Source organism: Gymnoscopelus microlampas, assembly GCF_963454915.1.
Source record: "Gymnoscopelus microlampas genome assembly, chromosome: 17".
In the NCBI taxonomy this organism is placed as follows: domain Eukaryota; kingdom Metazoa; phylum Chordata; class Actinopteri; order Myctophiformes; family Myctophidae; genus Gymnoscopelus; species Gymnoscopelus microlampas.
In genome coordinates, this window is record NC_139954.1 from 14,245,679 (window position 1) to 14,267,491 (window position 21,813).

Genomic DNA, 21,813 nt, shown 5'->3' on the forward strand with positions numbered 1-21,813 from the left:
TGAGATGGACAGCAGAACCTCTCACAGGGCGACAGTGTGACACAGGGCACACAGGGAATCCTCTGGTGGCATATGAACCCAACCCACTCATGGTTCATAGGGTGTATATACCATAGCACAAGTGTTTGGACATCAAAGCATCCGGCCTGCATGTCTCACCTGTGTTCCTGTGAAGTTCACCACAGACTCCATGTTCAGACCGTTGAAGATGTTCACCTGCAGGAAGAAAAACAAATGGCAATCTGTCCAGCTGTGTCACCTGGGGAGCTGTCACATAATTGTGTTCTGTGAGTGTGTGTGTGTGTGTGTGTGTGTGTGTGTGTGTGTGTGTGTGTGTGTGTGTGTGTGTGTGTGTGTGTGTGTGTGTGTGTGTGTGTGTGTGTGTGTGTGTGTGTGTGTGTGTGTGTGTGTGTGTGTGTGTGTGTGTGTGTGTACGTATGTGTGTGCGCGTGCTATGCATTCACTTACGTATCCGAGAGCTTTGTCTCCCCTTGGTACTCCAGTGATGTAGTCTTATTTTTTATGTGGACAAAAAGAAAGAAGGCAAACAAAAGACACATTTGAATTATATTCTAAAAGCCACCTCCACTGGTAGAAAGTAACAGTGATGAGAGAGAAAAACATGTCCTCACCTTCTTCTCCGTCTTGGTTGAAGTCTCCTACTGTCACAGAGTATCCTGACAGACAGAGACATGGGATTACATTTAAGGTGAGACTGGACGTTGTCAGTCCATTAAATAAAGATTTGGAGGAAATATGTGACAAAACTCTTGAACTCTATTTGATGACAATTGTGGATTGTGAATTTCCAATTAATAATAATAATAATAATACATTACATACAACGCACTTTACATTCTTCCAAATCTCTGCTACAGGGTTTAAAAACATGGCATAAAAACAGCATAGGCAACCAAACAATTACATGGGATCCAACTAGGCTAAACTAAAGGGTCAAATTAAAACTAAATTAACTCATTTTATCATATTTAAAGGTAGGGTGAGTGATTTACTTTGGTTAAAATAAGTGTTAAATAGCTCTATATTCTGATAGTACTCATTGCTATAGAGTGTTTGTTCAATAAAAGGAGTCTCTATGTCTCTCCAGCTCTTTATTAAACAGAAAATGCATTTTCAATTCTCTCTCCTGATTGGCTTAAATGTTGTCACCTATCTGAAAATGTACTATATTCTGTTTACTAAAGAGCTGGAGAGACCCCTGTGACCGAACAAACGCTCTGTAGCAATGATTACTATCAGAATATAGTACTTTAACCTTTTTAACAAAAAAATGACAATAACAAAAAATATCACTTACCCTACCTTTAAGTTGTCATTAGGGTCAAAATATTTACTAAAAGTGTGTGTGTGTGTGTGTGTGTGTGTGTGTGTGTGTGTGTGTGTGTGTGTGTGTGTGTGTGTGTGTGTGTGTGTGTGTGTGTGTGTGTGTGTGTGTGTGTGTGTGTGTTTGTTTAACTATCATCATTGTGCCCAACCTAGATTGCATGTCAGCACATTTCACAAGAGTGTGCGTGTGCGTGTGCGTGTGTGTGTGTGTGTGTGTGTGTTACCTAGGTAACTGTCATCGTAGGTTGCACCAGCGGACTTGGTGGACAAGGTGTTGGAATAGTCGGTGATGAATTTATTGTTAAAGCGGGCGAAAATCTCTGACAAGTCATCAGATATCAACTGACCTGAGACAGAAAGACAAACAAGACAGAATGGAGTGGAGCATGATGGTCAGGTCACTGACCAAAATAAGGGTTAAAGTTGTTAAACTGTTCCTCATTTTGTTTGGGGACCCCTTGGAACCCCTCAAGGATCTCCAGTGGTCCCCGGAGCCCACTTTGAGAACCACTGGAGTAGGGGAGAGGAGAGTTAGCCAAATTCAACGTCGATGCTTTAAGTTTATTTACAAGGACAACCGCAGTGCAGAGAAGCTTGTGCACAAACACACACACACACACACACACACACACACACACACACGCCTAATTACAACATCCACACATCTGCCACAGAGTTTTAACAGCACCCCTTTCTGATTAAAAAAAAAAAGAAGGAGAAAAAACTAGGCTCTGGTGTATCGTGTATGTGTGTTGACTCAACAGGAAACAGTAATTAGGCTAACACACCCCTGGAGGAGCCTTGCAAAGAGAGAGAGAGGGGTGGGGGGGTGTTGAAGAGAAGTGTATAGTAACAGCCGTGCTGTCACTTGTCCGTGTCATGCCCTGTTACAGCAGACTGACACACACACACCTGGATTACCACACACTACTCGCACAGTAACCAGCCAAACCTCTAACCTGCCCACTGTGTTGTTTGCCTATTAAACGTGTAAGGCAATGATGCAAGGGAGGAAGGGACTTAACAGTTTGAGGTCATGCAGAAGGAATAGGAATCGGGGCTAAATCTGTGTTGCTGATGTATGAGTCTGACATATGAGGCAGTAAGATGGAACAGTCGCATGCTCACTTGAATGTATGTTTTAGATCCTGTCCAACTCTTTATCTTTGGTTCTGTTGGGGAATATGTGTATTGTGGAAACGTCCAATTCCCAGCGCATTATGATCACACAATGATCATTATTACATGGCAATAGAACTGGTGAGTAAGTGATTCTGAAAACAATGTCTTTACATGCTGGTAACATTTGGTTTGCTTCAAATGTTGTCCTAGTAACAAAAAATAACTGAATGAGGCCCCTAAAGCCAGATTTCTACTTTGTCGTACAATGGTGTCGTGTGCTAAAAATAGCTGATATACAAGCTCACAACACTTCACACATGCAACCCATTGTGAGCTTGTAGATCTGCCATTTTCAGCGTGCGAAACGGTCATACAACGGAGCATAAAATAAGCATAATCCTTCCAAAATACTTTCCCCCTTTTTCCTTGGACTAAAGCCTCTCGACTGACTTTCCACTAGTAATGTCTGCTCCTCTAACTTTGTCTAAATTAATCTTGAAACTTCTCTCCCTACAGGAGGGCTGACCACACGACCACGCAGGACCTGCTGATCCCAGCAGCACTCAAACCACCGACAGCATGGGACAAAGAGCTGCTACCGTGCCAGGCTGGCAAAATCACTGGAAATATTTTTAGCTTCGAGTGGTTGGAAGCTCTGAGGGCTCTCAGCAGGGTTAGCAACATGCAAGGCTGTCAGATTTGGATGACATGTTCTTTTGCCAAATCATTTTGATGGGTCACCCCTATTGTGGTGCCTGAGAGTAGTTTTTGATATCCATCCGTGTGTTATTTATTGTATAAGTCGCTCATGTTAACTTTATATCCACCTGGATATTGTGTTTGAAGGATTCCAGAATTATTCCCATACGGAAGGAGGATACTATAAACTAAAGGACCTGAATAACCTCAGGCATGTGGCTCTCACCTCTCTTGTGATGAAGGCTAAGGAGAGGGTCATTAAAAACCACATCATCAAGGCAGCAGACTCACTCACAGATGGACCCACTCCAGTTTGCATACCGTGCAGTCAGAGGGCTCGACAATGCAAAGCTAGAGGCAGACCGATAGATGGGCCTAATTTGGGCATGTCATTATAGGCGACATTTTCAGAGGTTTTCAAAACTTTTCAAAATAGATTCTACAACCTTACGACCCCTTGCATTGCGATGCACTGAGAGCTTGTAGATCGGCCCATTTTTTATTGTTTTGTATAGGGCACAAGTGGTTAAATAAATAAAGTTAGGTTATTATTTTTGATCTATCAAAAAGTTATTTGTGTTTATGATTTTCTTTACTTTTAAGTTAAATGTTCTCAAATAGAAACTAAGTTTTCGAATTGATTATAAGATGTTGCTCTTTTTGACTAAATATAGTTGTAATTGGTGGTATAGGAATCTCTGAAATCGGGATTGACATTGGACCCAAAAATCTGGCTTTGGTCGGGCTCTAGCAAAAGTATCCATTATAGACAACATCCATAAGCATCTGGAATCCCCCAACAGTACAAACAGGTGTCTGGACACCTGTTTGCAGACATTCAACACCCTGCAGCCACACATTCCTCCTGAGAAACTCACCTCCTACTTTCACCTAGATGGTCGACTAATACTGTGGAAAATAGACTTTCTCAACAACAAGTCACAGAGAATGCTGTCCAGAAACACTTTCTCCGACATCCTACACACTTCAACTGGTACCACGCCGGAGTGAACACTCTCACCCCTGTTCTTCATCCTCTACACACTGATGAGTGATGACTGCAGGTCCAGCCAGCCAAACTGTCACATGGTCAAGTTGGCTGACAACAGTCCTCTCATTTCTGCTTTCAGGCTCCTCACAAGGAGGAAGCTCAGCTCTTTATGAGTTTGTGGAGTGGTGGAACTTAATGTGAACAAGACCGAGGAGATGGTGGTGACTTTCACCAACAAGCAGAGGGATCTGGCTGCCAGCAGTCATCACCACTATCCAAGGGGCCATAGAGATTGTTGATTAGTATACATACAAACTTCGATAACCTGTTGAAATTAGCCTCCAACACAGAGGAGATCCTCAGCAAATACCAGCAGTGGCAGTATCTCACTGAGGAAGATCAGCTCCTTTGGGTTCAGGAAGGAGTCAAGGACTTCTCACAACATTCTACTAGTCCTTCATTGAGAGTGTCATGACATTCTCCATCACCTGTTAGTTCAGCCTTCAGAACATAATCCGTGTGCAGAGTACCTTCAAGGTCTGCACCAAAATGATTGTCAGAGTCCTCTCCACGCTCTGCGAGTAGCAGATGTTAAAGTTAGCTGGTAGGATCTTACAGGACCCTTCACACGTCCTGTTCCCTGTGTTAGAGTGGCATCTGTGTCCTGCCCAGGCTGCAGGACAGAGGCTATCCAGTTTCTTAACTACCAACAATACATTAAACCTCTCCCCTCATGCACAGATTGCACACCCTCACACACACAGCTTCGGCCCTGGGCCGCTAACCTCATCCATCCGCTTTGTATACCCACCAATAGGATGTGCATAACCCATTTCCTTCCCCTGTTTAGTTTCCCTTAGCTTCATTTGACTGGCTCGGCAGCAGATTTGCCCCAGAAACATATATGACACCTTATGTGTTTCTGGTTCAAATCTGAAACACGCACACACATATACTCAGTCAGTCAGTCAGTCACTCAGTCACACACACACACACACACACACACACACAGCATAAAATGTAGTACTCACCCTGCCAGTAGAAGCTGCCAGGCCCTCCCACCACCACTTTATGTTTGTTCTGCAGCAGCAGGGAAAGACAGGAGCCACTATTTTATTATTGTTTCATTCATCAACCCATCATTTCCATAAAGAACAGCTTTATGTGGTTAACAGGCCTCAATGGCCAGTGGTTAACAGGCCACATGGGATAACATTGCCAGGAGAATCTCCCGCTCAACTCTCAACCCTCTAAGCTAGGTATAATGTACATAAAATAGATTCACCACTTTACCACCGCTATAGATTTATAATATAGATCGCCAAGGAAATTAGAACAGGACAAAGTTACCAGTCAGGGATAGTTTATTCATAATTAAGAACGTCATGTAGTCTGTCTCACGAAGAAAAGGGGAAAGCCGTTGTATGGTTTGCTTGCTTATTTAGGACCTAATTAAGCAGAATCTAATGTATGTGTTCATTCAGTACCCACCTTGATGAAATCAGCACTGAAGCCAGCCTGGCAGAAACCTTGGCCTTCTGGTGTGTTCGACTCTGTTTGCAGAAACGAGACGGAGGGAGGGAGGACGGGAGGGAGAGCAAGAGAGAGATTAAGAGATTACTCATAAGTCTACTCATCTTTTTGAGAAGCAGATAAAAAGAAGAGATGAGAAGGACAAAAATAAACGCTGTGGCAGTACTGACTTGATCTGCAAGGTGAATACTCCACCACCTGACCTCCCTTCTTCAGGAAACATGTTCCCACCGGCTCTCTGTCTGAAAACCCCAGGGTTGACCACTGGTAGAGGGGAGCACACGCCTGCAGGGAGACATTCACACACAGTCAAATACACAGTGTGTGTGTGTGTGTGTGTGTGTGTGTGTGTGTGTGTGTGTGTGTGTGTGTGTGTGTGTGTGTGTGTGTGTGTGTGTGTGTGTGTGTGTGTGTGTGTGTGTCTCACCAGGATATGCTCGCCATCAGAGCGTACAGAAGCACCAAACCACTGTTTGGATTTAAATTCCATCTGCTGTCCCTCTGGACCCTTCCTGTCATCTAGAGACAGACAGAGAGAGAGAGAGAGAGAGCGAGAGAGAGAGAGAGAGGGAGAGAGAGAGAGAGAGGGTCACATCATGAAAACACAACACCTTCAATATTACTGAATAAGGGTCAGCTGGATGTGGTAGAGAGACAGACAGAGACATCAGTGTGTGTGTCATAATAATACAAATGAAAATAGATGTGTGCCAGCCGGTGTGGATGGAACCTTTGTTGCCATCGGCTCCGTCTCGATCTCAGAGGAAAGAGGAATTGTCTCCCGTGTCACAAGCTAGTGTTGTGCCAAATCTGCTGATCAGCGACAGGATTGCACTGAATGATTGAACAGATTATACACAATTGGTGTGGGGCTGCAACAAATTCAGCAGCCAATGTATCAACGTTATCTGTTTAGGAGCGGTTGAAATGTTCACTAAATGAAAATAGATGGTCAACTTTAAGGTCAGGTCAGGTTAACTCATTTAATGCTCCGTCACAAAAGGCAAAGATGAAGTTGGTGCCAAAAGGAAATCGAATCGTGGATCTCGGGATCCACATGGGAACTATGTGGTTCCAGAGTGGATCTGTGATGTCAGTCGTCCATGACATGTCTACAACAGATGAATTTGGTCAAGGTTTTAACCCGATCTTTGGTTTGAAGCCAGATGCAAAAGGTGAGCCTATTACCGGTATGCTCGCCGGTGAAGTACTATCAAACCAAGAACACAGACATTTGCGCATAGACAAGTGTTCCTCTATTCAAGCAATGGCTCCCTTTTAGTCTGTGATTTGTACGACAACATCACAGCAAGTTCAGCTCAACATCAATTTGGGAACCCATCACCAAATGAAAAGGAAAAACAGCGCCCTCTGCTGTTTTTTACTATCTCAGTTGGCTCTGGGAGGAAGTCGTCATAGCACCCGTGCGCAAGGAAACCGGGGTTTTGGTCTGCCTTCAGCCTTTCACTTCCGGTGGTGCGACTATGTTTTCATTCCCACTAACAATATTTCTACACGGAACACTAACACCACTTCTCCCAGAGAACATGGATCGTTTTGGTTATAAGCCCACTTGTTTCTATGATGAAAGAGCAAGTTAAAATGTGAATATCTTTCCGTGGTTTTGTCTGCTCCGAGGACGCTATTGTTAAATGAGTTTCGGTTTGTTTCGTGTGGGGAAGGATCGGCGGACACGTAAATCCCGCCCACTACATTTGATTGGGTAAAGCGCGGCCTGCTTCCTGATCTGAAGGCACGCCCACTTGTAGGCCAGTGCGTACGCGATATGACGAACCCCCCCGACAGATTCAAACGCAGAGCAGAATCTGTTCTTGAGAGATTAGCTTAACATTAATATCATTTTTCTCACAATCCAAATTATTAACCATCTATTATGCATAACAATAATTTCTCATATAAAGTGCAGACAGAGCAAAGTTTTGCTGAGCAGGCAAACAGAGATGCAGGGTGCCAAATCTATCTAAAAAGAGACAGCAAAGTGGTATGTAATTATGGACTTAAAATTCACTCGTCGCTCGTGCTGATTAACAGGGCTCTGCAGCTGGACATGCCGCGACACCACAAACATCTTTTGATGCGTAGGAGCATGAATTCACTGACAAACGGCCTAAACTGTACACAACTTGTACTGCTATATCGCTAACTTCATACTCTCTGTGCTGACCTACTCTGAGGCCCTTACAGCTACCCCTCACCACTAAAACATAAAAAAACTGAGTGGGTGCGTGGGCATTCCAATTCCAAACAATTTTTTTCCAGCATGGAATTAACAAAATACTGCATGCGCAAGGGAGCTGATAGGCATGCTGACCAAAAGCAGTGTCCTGGGGCTACAGTATGTTTTCTGCACTGGTCTGTCAGAGGGGGCAGGAGGGGGCACTCAGCTGCAGCCTAGTCAGCCTCCAAAAGACACAGCCTGACTCAAGAATATGGTGAGTCACAAAAACAACACATAATGCTTTATCAAGAGATCAGAGTGTCAGGCCTGCCCCCCGCCCCCTCCCCCACCCTCCCTCCTTGCCACCAAGGTTCTCTAGTGGTTTGCTGAAACGAAAACGTAGACATTTAATAACATGTCAAATTGCTAATTATCAGTTTATTAACTTTATTACCATAAGGAATGGTCAAAAGTATGTTTTATTCATTAAAATAAGTCCCAGATTGTAGCTTTAGTAGGGGTGTGCATGACTGATTTCATGATTTTCTTATGTTATACACGACATCGAGGCAATAATATGCTTCATTTGTGGGGAAAGTATCTCCATAGCGCGATCAAATAGGACTACTAAACTAAGGATTGCGGTTAACCACCAAACGGCCAGGATAGATTTTTTACACTAGTAATAAAACCGTCCCAGGCCTAAACTCCGGTAGTGTGAATAATAAATCAATGGTCATTTACTCTACAGTAGTATTAACCTATACTTTGGTTGTAACTAAACCATTAATTAAAAAATAAAATGTACAAAGAAATATAATTTGAAAAATGACAATTGAATTTGAAGACTGGCATGAATATTTGAAATGAACATTAATCCTGGTATCCCAATTTCAGCCATGTTATTAAAGGCTGAACATACAGGTAGCACTGTAGCAGAGCTACAAGCTCACAAGTGTTGCGCTGCAATGTGGTGTGAGCTTGTAGATAAGATCTACTTCCCTGCGTGACACCAATGTACGATGATATAGGGTTTAAGTGGTTAACGCTTTGTGTGTTATTTAGACAGGTCAGTATAGACATGAACCAAGGTGAGGGTAGAGACGAGGACGACCTGCAGTACAGGTCCGTGGGTGGAGATTCAGACAGGCGACATTGTGGTCATGTGTTCAGTGCAATAAGGCGGTTGAGCGTCCAGGACGCAGCAGTATTTTCTTCATTCATATTCTACAATGGCAGCTTGATGCTAAAAGCAGGGTCTCGGCCTGGGCCGTGGCGTCGCGGTCCAGGCACCCTCGGTTGAAATCCCTTAACTGACAGTGTGTCGCGGGTTCGCGTCCCGTTCCCGACGACCTTTGCTGCGTGTCTTCCCCCATCTCTCTCCCCGTTTCCTGTCAGCCTACTTTCACTGTCCCTCTCCAAATAAAGCTATAAAAAGCCCCAAAAAAAAATCTTAAAAAAAAAAAAAAAGCAGGGTCTCTCTGGTCACATTCTATACAGTAATGATGAACCTCAATGTGCTTTGCATCTAAACAATAAAAGCAAAGCACAGTCCTGAAAGAAGTGCATATGGCACAGGCCTTTGGTGTGTGTTCTTTTTACCCACCGCCTCCTGTGTGTGTGCGTGTGCGCGCGCACGTGTGTGTATAAAATCCCTCCCATGTTACTCAATCTCTGTGGAATGGCTGAGTTGTGTGTATAGGGCAAGAGGGAGCGAGAAGCAAATGGACATGTAAGCTGAAGAAATAACAAGACTATCGCTTACGACTTAATACACATGCGCACGTGCCAGGATGTGAACAAACACACAGACAGAGTCTAAAAATGGTTCTGCTTGCTTTGACAGCCTTTGTTCCAAATAGCCAGGCTTTAAGTCTATAAGCATAAATAGACGGATAGAGTGACTCTACAAAGAATAGGTGGAGCCTATTGAAAGAATGGAAAGATAGGTTGGTTGAAAATAATGGAAGACAGCACATCATCACCACACAGCAAAGTGCTACTTTAACTCTGATGGCTGCTACTTAATGTGCATATGCTTCACTAATATTCTGGAATGCTGAGTTTGTATTACATAACCACAGTAGCACAAACATATTAAGCTATTGGACATGTTAACTACTTTAAATGTTTTTCAAAAATAGCAGATCTACAAGCTTAGACCGCATTGCATTGTGAGCTAGTAGGCCTGCTATATTTCACATGGAAGTTATTTTTGTATTGCTCAAAATAGGAATGCCAGGGTGAAAGTGGTTAAAAAAATAGTATAATATAATAAACATCTATAAACCTCTTAGGATGTTCAAAATCATTCTGAACCATGAATTTAACTAAACTACCACTTATATACTGCGCTTCCTTACCCTGCTGGAAAACTGTGTAAACTGCGTACATGCCGCGTATGTGTACAGGTATGTGTTCTGCAGCCAGCAGTAGAAGATTGTGATAATACTGGGAAGCTGCCAGTGGCCATTAGTACTGTGGCTGTATTGGGCATCTCTCAATGGGGGGCAGCACGTTTGCGTTTTGTCGTTGCACTCGACATCACCACACCTTCAAAATAAGCTGGCAAGTTACCTGATTCTAATTAAAGGCTAAAGGCAATGCAGTGAAACATAGCATTTGGATTTAAAGTATAGTGTCAGGGTGGTCCATCCCAGATATTTTTGGAGAACCTCTGATCCAACTGACTTCACACTGGGCACCGCACTCCCTCGGGTCCTCAGTGACACATATGCAGAGTATGAAGTCAATCGTTCAGACAATTCTCGAGATGCATGTGCGCGGAAGGACAGATACACAGATATAAAGTGTTTGTGCATTCATAGAATTTAACCAATCAAAAGTATTAGAGCTTGTGACTAAATTATATATATATATATATATATATATATATATATATATATATATATATATATATATATATATATAGGATTCATTGGAACACAGGTTATTTTTTCCATTTCCTGAAAAGTAATGGTTTTGGACATACAAGGTTTCAACCCAATGATATGTTCAGACAATCAGAATATTATAGAATTAAGATGACACAGCATGTAGGCATGGTATTTATTGTTTTGAGTAGGCCTTTGACACAAGCACCACCCCTCTTAACTTGGGTATAACTATGTTCTGATTCCCTGCTTCCGCCAGAGAACTACACAGAAGTATTTATCACCGACCATGTGTTTAATGTACTTCTCCCATGATATCATGTAAAAAAATTGAATCTAAATGTCTCCAGGTCTCAAGTGTGTCTGACTCTGCCTTAAATATGATTGATCCAGAATTTGTCAACATAACCACTGTTCAATTTAAGGTCATATTCTTTTGTAAAACCTAAAAAGGCTGTGGTGGTAAGTGAATTTTAGGATTTACCTAACCTCATACCTTCCCGAAGCTCCGGCAACTTTGCTCTTTGAGGGCTTACGTCCTAAACAAAGCGGGCAGGTCTTCCAAGTTTATTTCTTTTTTAAATTGGCCAATCACAAGATGCATATGTGCAATAGACCAGCAGGAAGTGGGCTCCACCGGTTTCAACTTGATTTCAGGTTAGCCATCCCTGGCAACGCAAATCGGCAAGGGAGGGATTCACCAGCCATTGTGGTCAGTGGACAAAAAGTTAATTTCCACCCTGCAGGGTATACCAGCTCACCACTCGACAAGCCTGGACTCAGAATATTGGCTAAGGTTGTAACAGTGTGAGCTAGAACTGCAACTAGCTAGCCTGCCTGCCCCAGCCTGCCCCCGACCTGCACAGCTGTGAGGTAACAGAAGCCTGGCGTCCTGTACAAACACAGGCAGAGAGATGGCTGCCTGGAGGGCTCAGATATGGCAAACTCATCTAGGCAATAGGCATGGCACGCCATTTACTAATTCAACATTTTAAACTGTCTTTATTTAAGCAGTCCATTAAGTGTGTGTAGCTTTGCTTAATAGTGACACAAAATAGATGAATGACAGCATAGATGAGAAACCTATTAAAAGATATCACAGAAAATAATTGATGAACAGAATTCTTTAAAAGTGGACTGTACAGGACTACGTGTTCCAACACTCATGTTTCTGACATTTAACACTTTAATAGACTTCAAACGCATTTTGCCAGACATGGCTCTTTACATGTCTATTCCTAAACGTTAAGGGGAGCCACAGACACACAGACAGACAGACAACACTGCATAAGCCTGTGTACTCCATAAGAATGTGCAGTGCCACACACACATACTAGTGGAGCGCAGCATCAAAACCACAGCTTTTAAGATATCAAATATATCAGACAGTTAGCATGCTCCTCTGCTCATGGCCTGGAGGCAGCAGAACAAAGCTAGAATGTAAGTTCAAACACTGTCAGGTTAGAGAGTACGAAGCAAGTTCTAAGCCATGATTTATTACTTCAATAAAAAAGGCATTGCAACACAGCTAGCTACCAACGCACACAGCTAAATATTTAGGCCTATACAGCTCACACACATGTAAGGCGCACACTGAGCCTAACATACCGTGTTTTCCTGCAGAAGATACATTTATCATTTTGGTGGAGAACGTTCATATAGAAAAAGTTGAAGTGCCCGCTATTCAGATGAAGGGTGTGATAATGGTCATTAGAGGTGAAACAGTTAATCGAACTAATCGATTTTAATAAAATAATCAATTTATTCAAATAGCTAAAATAGCTGATCTGCTGTTTTGGCAAGACACAGCTGTACAAAATAACATACAAATAGGGCTTTAAGTGGTTAATCAGACTAATTGATTAGTCGATTTATAAAATAAATAAAAGTTGCTTTGCTTCATTTAAAGAAAAACTCGCTTCTCGAATATTGGATTCATCTACAAAGTAATAGATAGAAGATAATCGATAGTTGCATTAGCACTGATGTTTTTCTAACAAGTAATGGACACAGAGGGCATAGACGTATAATGACTGAAAATAATATAAACATAAAGCCTGATGATTTGGAGGATAACTATAGCTCACTTGGAGTGTAATAGTAACAACAAATCTCTCCCCTTGTTTGATGATTGGCAACGTGTCAAGTAAGGATTTTACGCCCAGACTTGGGAATGAGGTCACACTCATACAAAAACAAAGACTGAACTGATCTTAGAGCCGTGATTGAATGATAGGGACTCGGGAGTAGGTCTCTGTCTGTCAGTCTGTCAGTCTGTCTCTGACTCTCCAATCTCCATACGAACAATAACCTTGAGCGGAACTATCGTAAACCACTCCCTTGATCAAGTTAGTCAACTGACAGACAGAGATTCTGCGAGTTAGACAGAGAGGCAGGAAGGCAGACCACCATCGAGGTAGAAGACAGACAAACAGAGAGACAGACAGACGGGGGACCTGTGGTAAATACATAGAGCACAGTAAATGGGCAACACATGAAAGAAGTTAAACCCACAAAACATGTGCTGAAGAATGGATTTAAAACTAAGGCGTGTACAATGTCTTCACCACATGATGGGTTTGGGACAGATTGGGACCCATCTCTTATAGGAGTCAACTAAACTCAGTTAGTCAACTCAGTTAGTCATATTATATTGAGACAATAACCCTCCAAAAGTAAACAGTAACAGCTTTCTAGAGGTGTGCCTAGTTGAGTCATGCTTTCAGCATTGTGTTGTTGACAAATTTGAGGATGGAGTGACACATACACACAGACAGACAGACAAACAGACAGCCTCATTACAAGTTTCCCCACTCGCTTCAGCCCTCCCCCCGCCCTCTCTATCCAGTCACTCAATGCAACATGGATAACAATACTGTGCGCCTGCTAAGGACGAACTTGAACTGAATTCTTGCTAACTAATCCAAGACTGTGTAACATCACTAACTCTATTACCTCCACAGCAATAATTGAGATTGAATCACACGTTCACCCTGGTTTTACACTTTTTATACTTTGTTTTTGTATTATATTATTTGTTCACGTTTTAGTGCATTGTCCTGCAATGACAATAAAGTAATTTAATTGAAGGGACTGCTCAACTTGCCTTCTACATTCGGTGCCCTTAGTCCTACCTCCTGGACAGCTGAATTTATGCTTGTTCTTAAAAACGCAGTACATAATATAGATTTAAGGAGGCAAGCGAGTAGGAAAAGGACTAATTAAACATTTGAATGACACCACTGGGAAAACAATTCGCAAAATTGGACCACACCACGCATTCCAGAGCCCTCTTTCTGTTTTGTTATTATAAAAGCCTGGCCACTTTCCAGTGACTTCATTTTAATTGAAAGACGTGCCGAGTAAAGCTGGATGTGGGATAATTAAGATGCATACTTTACATTTCTCTGTTTGGTTTGTTCGGAGAGCAGAGTTAATAAAATGGGGTACATCGCTTTTTTGCACACTGTCATGAGGGAGTGATTGTCAAGCATGCATGTTTCAACAAGGGGTAGAGAGTTCCATTTGTAACAAATGTAGCCAAATGGACGTAAGTCATGTGACCCTTCCAGGTCCATTTACTTAGATTTGTTCACTCTCTCTTATTTGAATGATTTTTTTTATCAATCTGTATGGTAGAGTATGTAAATACAATAGAACTAGTACATCTGTACTGTACAGTGGTCATGGAGGTGGTCACCCTACTCTTTCATTGTGACATTTAGACACTGTCGGCTAGGGCACCTACTGGCTGACAACTAGTACTGCCCGAAGCTCATAGCACAATATCTTCCCTGACCAAGCAGGAATGTCTTATTGGCAGAGAGGTCAATTTGGTCTGTCATGTGGGAGACCCGGCTTTGAATCCCAGCTGAGTGAGTAGGAAAGGGAAAAATATGGATTGCAGCTTTAACACTGAGGATTTTACTGTGTATTGATGACTATTCTAGGCTGTTCCAAGGTCTGGCAAAACATATCCCTGGTCTGACAACTGCTAAACCATAATGGCTGGCTGCACAGACAGACAGAAGGCAAAAAGTGAGCCAGGCACACACAAAAAGTCTCTCATGCATGAACTTGTGCGCATGCGCACACGCGCGCACACACACACACACACACACACACACACACACACACACACACACACACACACACACACACACACACACACACACACACACACACACACACACACACACACACACACACACACACACACACACACACACACACACACACACACACACTTCTCTGCAAAATAAAAACACATACTCAAATACAATTTCCTTCTATACAGCACATACAAGCAAGCACTCGCTATTTCCGGTAAATTCTCTTTTCTAGGGCAGTAATGCTCTGACCAGGCATTAGGTCAAATCAACAACAAAGAGTTCTATTGTGGCAAGAGAACAGCTACACACACACACACACACACACACACACACACACACACACACGCAAGCAAGCACACACACATACTTTATACTCCTACAGTAACAAGACCAGGCCAATCTATCAGACAGGAGCCAACAGAGAAGTGTATGATAATAAACCTCAGTGGACAACAGTACATATAGTATTAATAGTGTGGTCTAAATATGATACTACTGTACAGACTATGTACCAATGTTTCCCACAGACTTGTTGGCACTGACTATAGTAGTCACTGCAGAAGTATTGTGTGTGTGTGTGTGTGTGTGTGTGTGTGTGTGTGTGTGTGTGTGTGTGTGTGTGTGTGTGTGTGTGTGTGTGTGTGTGTGTGTGTGTGTGTGTGTGTGTGTGTGTGTCAGAAAGGATGATAGTGACAAATTAAATGATAATTTTGAACAGAATATCTCGATATTGATAATGTGACAATATTTTGGCCATGAGTATGGTGCTTATGATATTTACACTCAAGAAATAAGTTCCTAAAATTGTATTTGTATTCACTTCACTGGAATGAATCCTATAGAGACCAATGATTTGTAAACAAACATTGAGACTGTGTGTGCACACAGGTTGCGTTGCAGCCCATTTATTTTGAGGAGTGCTCGTATCAGTTCAATGACTTCACTTAATGTCCTGTGCATGAGGCTTGTGAAGTGCGCCATGAGCGAGCCACTAGGCGAGCATGTACCCACGCTTTAAAGCCAATGGCCTCCGCACATCTCAGCCAGTCACAGCAATAGGGGGGGTAGTGTTTTGAGGACAACTGGTTTGGCAATCGCTTACACACGAAAGAAACGAAGGAGTATATATTTAAATAAGGAGAGGTCACAGTACAGGTTCTATGCCTTCTTCCTCTGCGTGACGTCAGTGTGACGTGGTCTGACAAAGGGTCTATCAAGACCAGGAAAGACAATATTGCATTAACCCAAATCCCTGGCAACATCTAGTCTCATATCACAATATTGATATTATCGCCAAACTCTAGTCCAAATTATGACATGTGATACGTGTCTGTGTGTGTGTGTGTGTGTGTGTGTGTGTGTGTGTGTGTGTGTGTGTGTGTGTGTGTGTGTGTGTGTGTGTGTGTGTGTGTGTGTGTGTGTGTGTGTGTGTGTGTGTGTGTGTGTGTGTGTGTGTGCTTTGCTATTGTAAACGTATGTTTTCTCATGCCAATAAAGCCCTTTGAATTGAATTGTGTGTGTGTGTGTGTGTGTGTGTGTGTGTGTGTGTGTGTGTGTGTGTGTGTGTGTGTGTGTGTGTGTGTGTGTGTGTGTGTGTGTGTGTGTGTGTGTGTGTGTGTGTGTGTGCAAGAGAGGGGGAGAGGGGGAGAGCGAGAGAGTGTGCACTAGCATCAGAGTGAAGCTACTGTATGTTTTGTGTGTGCTGGGTTTGTTGTATCAGAGGGAAACAGTTTTAATGATGTGTTTGGTGTTTTGCAGTGTCACTGTGGTGAGTGGTGATATTTCTGTCATCATTTGGTGTGTTTGTGTCTATCAGCCCATAGTGTGGCTGCTTGCTTTGCTATCTTTTTTGTGCGCACGCGTGCGTGTGAGTGATGGTGGTGGAGAAGGGTCTGGGCTGAAGCGCTGCTCCTCTACAGGCAGGCTAAGATTGGCTGTGGTCTGCTAGACAACCACAGAATACCAACGAGGCTTGAACCATCTCACTGCTAAAGACTGCCGTCTATCTCACACAGCCTAGTCGCTCACTTTTCACGCCTCTCTCCTCCAAGTGTCTCTCTCTTTCTCTTTGTTTACTTTCTCTCCCCTCAAATCCATCTTCCAAATTTCTTTCACTCTAGCCTCTTTTCCATAACGGTTCGTAGGCCAAATGAGCCTTTGCTTTGCTGTGCCATGCCGCTCCAAGCCAGGTTTGTGTGTGTCTGTGTGAGCTGTTATAATTTGTTTGTGTTTCCACTAGCAGTGGAAACACATACAGTGATGTTGAGTGTGGGATAACAACATATTACTATAGAAATTGGGGTTACAGCTACACAAGTTTACATAAAACTGAAACGTAATGGCCTGTAGAATGAGATTTACACAGCTATATCGGAAATGGCAAAAGTAGCCTCAGGGAAGAAGATATCTACAATATATGGTATGTGCATACGACAATATATCCATGAGATGGAGAGAGACAAAAGAGAGAAAGAGATTAGTCTCAATCCAAATACACATTATACGAAACCTCAGCAACCCTAACCTTACCTGAATAGACTAAATGAAACATGTGATAACATGCAATTATGTGTCTATACAGGAGACAACAACTGTCCTCTATGAATAGTTGTGGGTTTGTACTACATGTATTGTTGTCTCAACTGTAGGCAGTAGTAAATATTTTGATATGAATCTTCAATCTCAATGTTTATTGTCACATCCTATTTACAGGTAAAAGTGGGTGAAATAGTCGTTTGTGCAGGATCTCAAATTTAAAGATAGGGAAAAGAGGATAAAAAAAGATTTTGTGTTGACTCTCAGACTTCTTTCCCATCACAGGGCCTAAAACCAATAATTGAATATCCATGTCAATAAGCCCTTCCACTAGTCCCAACGGATCAGTTTGGCTGAGCACGGTTATGCTGAGCACAGTTTGCCAAACCTGCTGACTGCAAAACAGCCAACAGCCAAACAGAACCAAACTGTGCACAAATGGAAATGGCAAGTGTTCAGTATGTTCCTGTTCGGAAATTCAAAGAACTGTGCTCTGGGATTGCACAGAGTGCACACTAGACGCACTGGCTGAAGAGACTTAATTTGTCCAAGCGTCATGGCTGAAGGAATGAGAGATTGACAAAATGAGATGGTTGTCAACTTGTCACTTCGGTGAACAAAATGCATCCAAAGCGTCACTGCATCATCTCGTTAGCTGGCTAATATGCACCTTTAGGTTATACTTGTTTGTAAATGACTAAATAATTCTGTGCTCTACCGGGCTCTTTACCACAGAGCGTCATGTTTCTCATTCCCATGGAGCATCAGTTTCCTCATGTCTATCACCTTGACCTAAACCTACTGTAACCTAACTTCTCTTCTCGCACCTCATCTCCTCTGTTCAGTCCAGTTCAATTCAGACTAATTTATCCTTCGTCGTAAGTAAAGCTGTGCTAAAAAATATCAAACATTGAGATATGCATCGGTGATGTCTGTATTTATACAATAGGCCTGTATTGAAATATTTTGTTTGACAGTTTTTGTTTGTACACACACACTTGGAAGGTTTGTTTGGGTTCATCTTGTGGCATTTTGGTCATGTGCATCGTATTGGTAAACATATCACATCATAACTCCTGTATCGGTATAGAGATAATATCGGCCATAGCTGAATGGTTAGTGAGCCCGCCTAGGGAGCCAGAGGCCCTGGTTGCCCCAGGTTCCATTCCAGGCCAGGTCAGCATATGTGTCGATGAAATGAAATTTGTCCCTGAGCAAGACTCTTAACCCCTAATTGCTCACAGGTTCTCATTGGAAACAAGACCGCAAGGACTTTCATGAACGACCTGTTAAAAGGAATTATCCTTATCCTTGCCAAGTTGCCAATACCCATTCCTTGTTGTACAAGAGTGTCGCTCACAGAAGAAATTATAATAAAGTACAAATTAGGGAGTCTCATTGTTTGTCTCATCTGTCTCCACTCTTCATGGGATGTGAAACCTTGCAGCAATTGACTTTTACTGCAGGTCTTTACTGAATGACGACGTACTCCTCAGATAGTACAAACAGCCTTCTGCAGGAATCCGTCAGACAGGATGCAAGCCAGCTGAGCTGTCATTGACACCATCCCATTAAGCATGTGAGAATGCTGCCACACAAACCACACGGCAGCGATAAAATACCAGGAAACAACTGTTAGGTTTTAGATTAGTAAAAAGAAAAGAAACTGTGGACATGACGCAGACAGTTGTGTCATTCAAAGCGACCCTGACGAGAAGAAGGAAAGGGGAGGTGGAATGACTACAAAATAGGAAATGTTTAAAATATCACACATAATATACATACAAATGCACTGGGAAGAAGTAAAATAGTAAAATCCTCGGTATTAATTTATGGATTTGTAACTCAGAGAGTGTACAAATATAACCAAATGGACCCGTATTTGGTTACATTTGTACACTCTCTCAGAGTTAAATTAACACAGAGGACTTTACTGTTTGTCTTTCCTATAAAGTCTGTCTCATATGTTACTGGCAGACAGTCAGAGTGAAATGTGCAATCAGCTGAGCTGTCAGGTGAACCAGTGCCCAGAGCACTGTGCCCAAAAAAGGAATTGTTTTTAACAAAGGGAGAGAAAAAATTATGAAGCATTCCTCACATTCTCTCACTACATAGAAATGTCATGAAGAGCAACCGATCGAACCATAATTCTGACTAACATTTTAAATATCAAGGTATTCTAGACTTCAACCTGAATGTTAGAGTCACACACAGCTCCCCCTCACTCACTCACTCTCTCACTCTCTCCACCTTGCTCTCTCTCTTTCTGTGAGACTATTCCCTGTTACAAATACATAGAATCAGTACAATACACAATGCAGCTCAGCTGTTATGCCAGGCAGTGAATCAGTTTGTGCTCTGCATTAAGGAAAACAAAGGACAAGGAACAGGTCTGCCACTGCTCACACACACACACACACACACACACACACACACACACACACACACACACACACACACACACACACACACACACACACACACACACACACACACACACACACAGTGTACTGAGTGTGAATTTTGTAACGATGTATACATTTTTTACTCAGACAACAAATAGCCTAATTTTGTAAAGTACTCTTTTTCTCTTCCATGTTTAAATGGTGGAAGGAAACATTTGCGGGTTAAATTGGAACACACATGCACAGACACACAAGTTCACAAGCATGTCCACACACATCCTCTTCCAGTCACACATTCCACAATAGGCTCTGACATGAGGGAACAGCAGTAGAGCTAGCTAGATGAACCCTCAAACCACCTTCCTTATTAATACTATGTGTACTTGATTGTTTATCATCAATACATTGTTGTGAATGTAGTTGTAACAACATCATCTAATGAATGATCTCTCCTACCAACAATATAATCATCTTTGTTCAGACACATTAAAATCAGGAGCAGTAATTTAACCACAATTCGTAGTACAATAGTGTCGTGCGGCGAAAAGAGCCAATCTACGGGCTCACAACACGTCGCATCGCAGCATGATGTGAGCTCGTAGATTTTTTTTTAAATGTATGCCAGGTTGAAAGGAACCTTTCAATTGGAAAAGGGTAAAGGCAGAGCATGGAGGGAGGAGGTCATGTGACACAGATTGTGAGCGAGGTCAGAACCCAGTACATCAATGGGTTTGGCCTATGTGGTCACGGCACCAACTGATTGAGCCACCAGGGCTCCCCATGTCATGGCACACTGTGTGAAGGTTACATGTCAGACAGAATGTAGTCCCACTGCTGATCAGGAGAGGAGACATTAACCCATTAAGACCTGAGGCTGATTAAAAAAATGTTTTCTAAATCGTAACGCTTTAAAATATATAAATATATTCAAAGATTTGCACAAATTTTCACGATTTTAGAAAAATAGCAAATCTACAAGCTTGTAGATCTGCTATTTTTGAATAGCCTAAAGAAATCTAAGGTGACACAGATGCGTTCTTAATGGGTTAAATTGCAAGGGGAGAGGAGGAGAGGAGAGGTTTGTGGTCCCTACCAGTATTGTCAAACTGTAGCTCCTGGCAGGCCGTGGTGGTCTTCCAGGGACAGCTGTAGACGGCTCCCCGCTCCACCACAGTGCTGCCAGAGGAAGAAGTGTTGGCCCTCGGTGCACCGATCAGAACATCCGACCTGAAGGAGAGGAGGCAAGAGGAGACAGATAAAAGGTGAAGAGGATTGAAGAAGAGATGTGGAGAGGAGAGGAGGAGAGGAGCATCTAAAAACAGACTTCAGTCAACACCGTGAGTGTCCTAACCACAAACATTTAGAGCCGATGTAATGACAGTGTGAAGATGTTCTTTATGGGGGAGTATAATAACACCTTCAATACGCACACTGAATATAGCACACCAACAGGTACAAGGATATACAGTAGGGTGCAATCTAGTCGGTGAAAGAGCCTTGATAGCCTACAGACTACATTTACTGTACTATTCTATCCAGCCCCTCAGAAATGTAGAAGCACCCTATATAGAACACAGCAGAAAATAACAATCCCAATTATGTGATTATGGTGTAGTTGTGGTATATTAATTAACACAAAATCAATACACTACAATACACAATACAATACAACCCAAACAAATAGATATGGCCTCTGGGTTGTGTGCAAACGCTGCAGTCAGTGTATACAGTAATGATTCATGTTTTTAAAGAAAACCTCACACTAAACGTGGCATATACTGTCTGACATGAACACAAATAAGTTGAATCACAATAATCTAAAGTAGGAAGTAGCCTAATATATCGATGTTGCTGGTACCATTAAACAGTGGTGTAAAGTAACTAGCTATATTTACTCAAGTACTGTACTTATGTACACTTTTGAGGTATTTTTACTTACCTGGAGTATTTACAATGTTCAGTACTTTTACTTCTACTCCACTACATCTCAGAGGCA

General features: G+C 42.4%; 1 protein-coding gene across 2 annotated transcripts in view; it reads right to left on the reverse strand.

Moving 5' to 3' along the window:
• Nucleotides 1-21,813, reverse strand: part of itgav (integrin, alpha V) — a 45,765-nt gene that overhangs the window by 23,058 nt on the left and 894 nt on the right. For both annotated transcript variants that reach the window (XM_084084866.1, XM_084084865.1), the window contains exons 2-10: nt 20,911-21,044; nt 6,120-6,211; nt 5,863-5,977; nt 5,651-5,712; nt 5,191-5,239; nt 1,572-1,694; nt 633-677; nt 469-512; nt 160-216 (exon numbers count right to left, since the gene is read on the reverse strand). In XM_084084866.1, the coding sequence (XP_083940992.1) occupies nt 160-216; nt 469-512; nt 633-677; nt 1,572-1,694; nt 5,191-5,239; nt 5,651-5,712; nt 5,863-5,977; nt 6,120-6,211; nt 20,911-21,044 (721 nt within the window). The remainder of the gene's footprint in view (nt 1-159; nt 217-468; nt 513-632; nt 678-1,571; nt 1,695-5,190; nt 5,240-5,650; nt 5,713-5,862; nt 5,978-6,119; nt 6,212-20,910; nt 21,045-21,813) is intronic.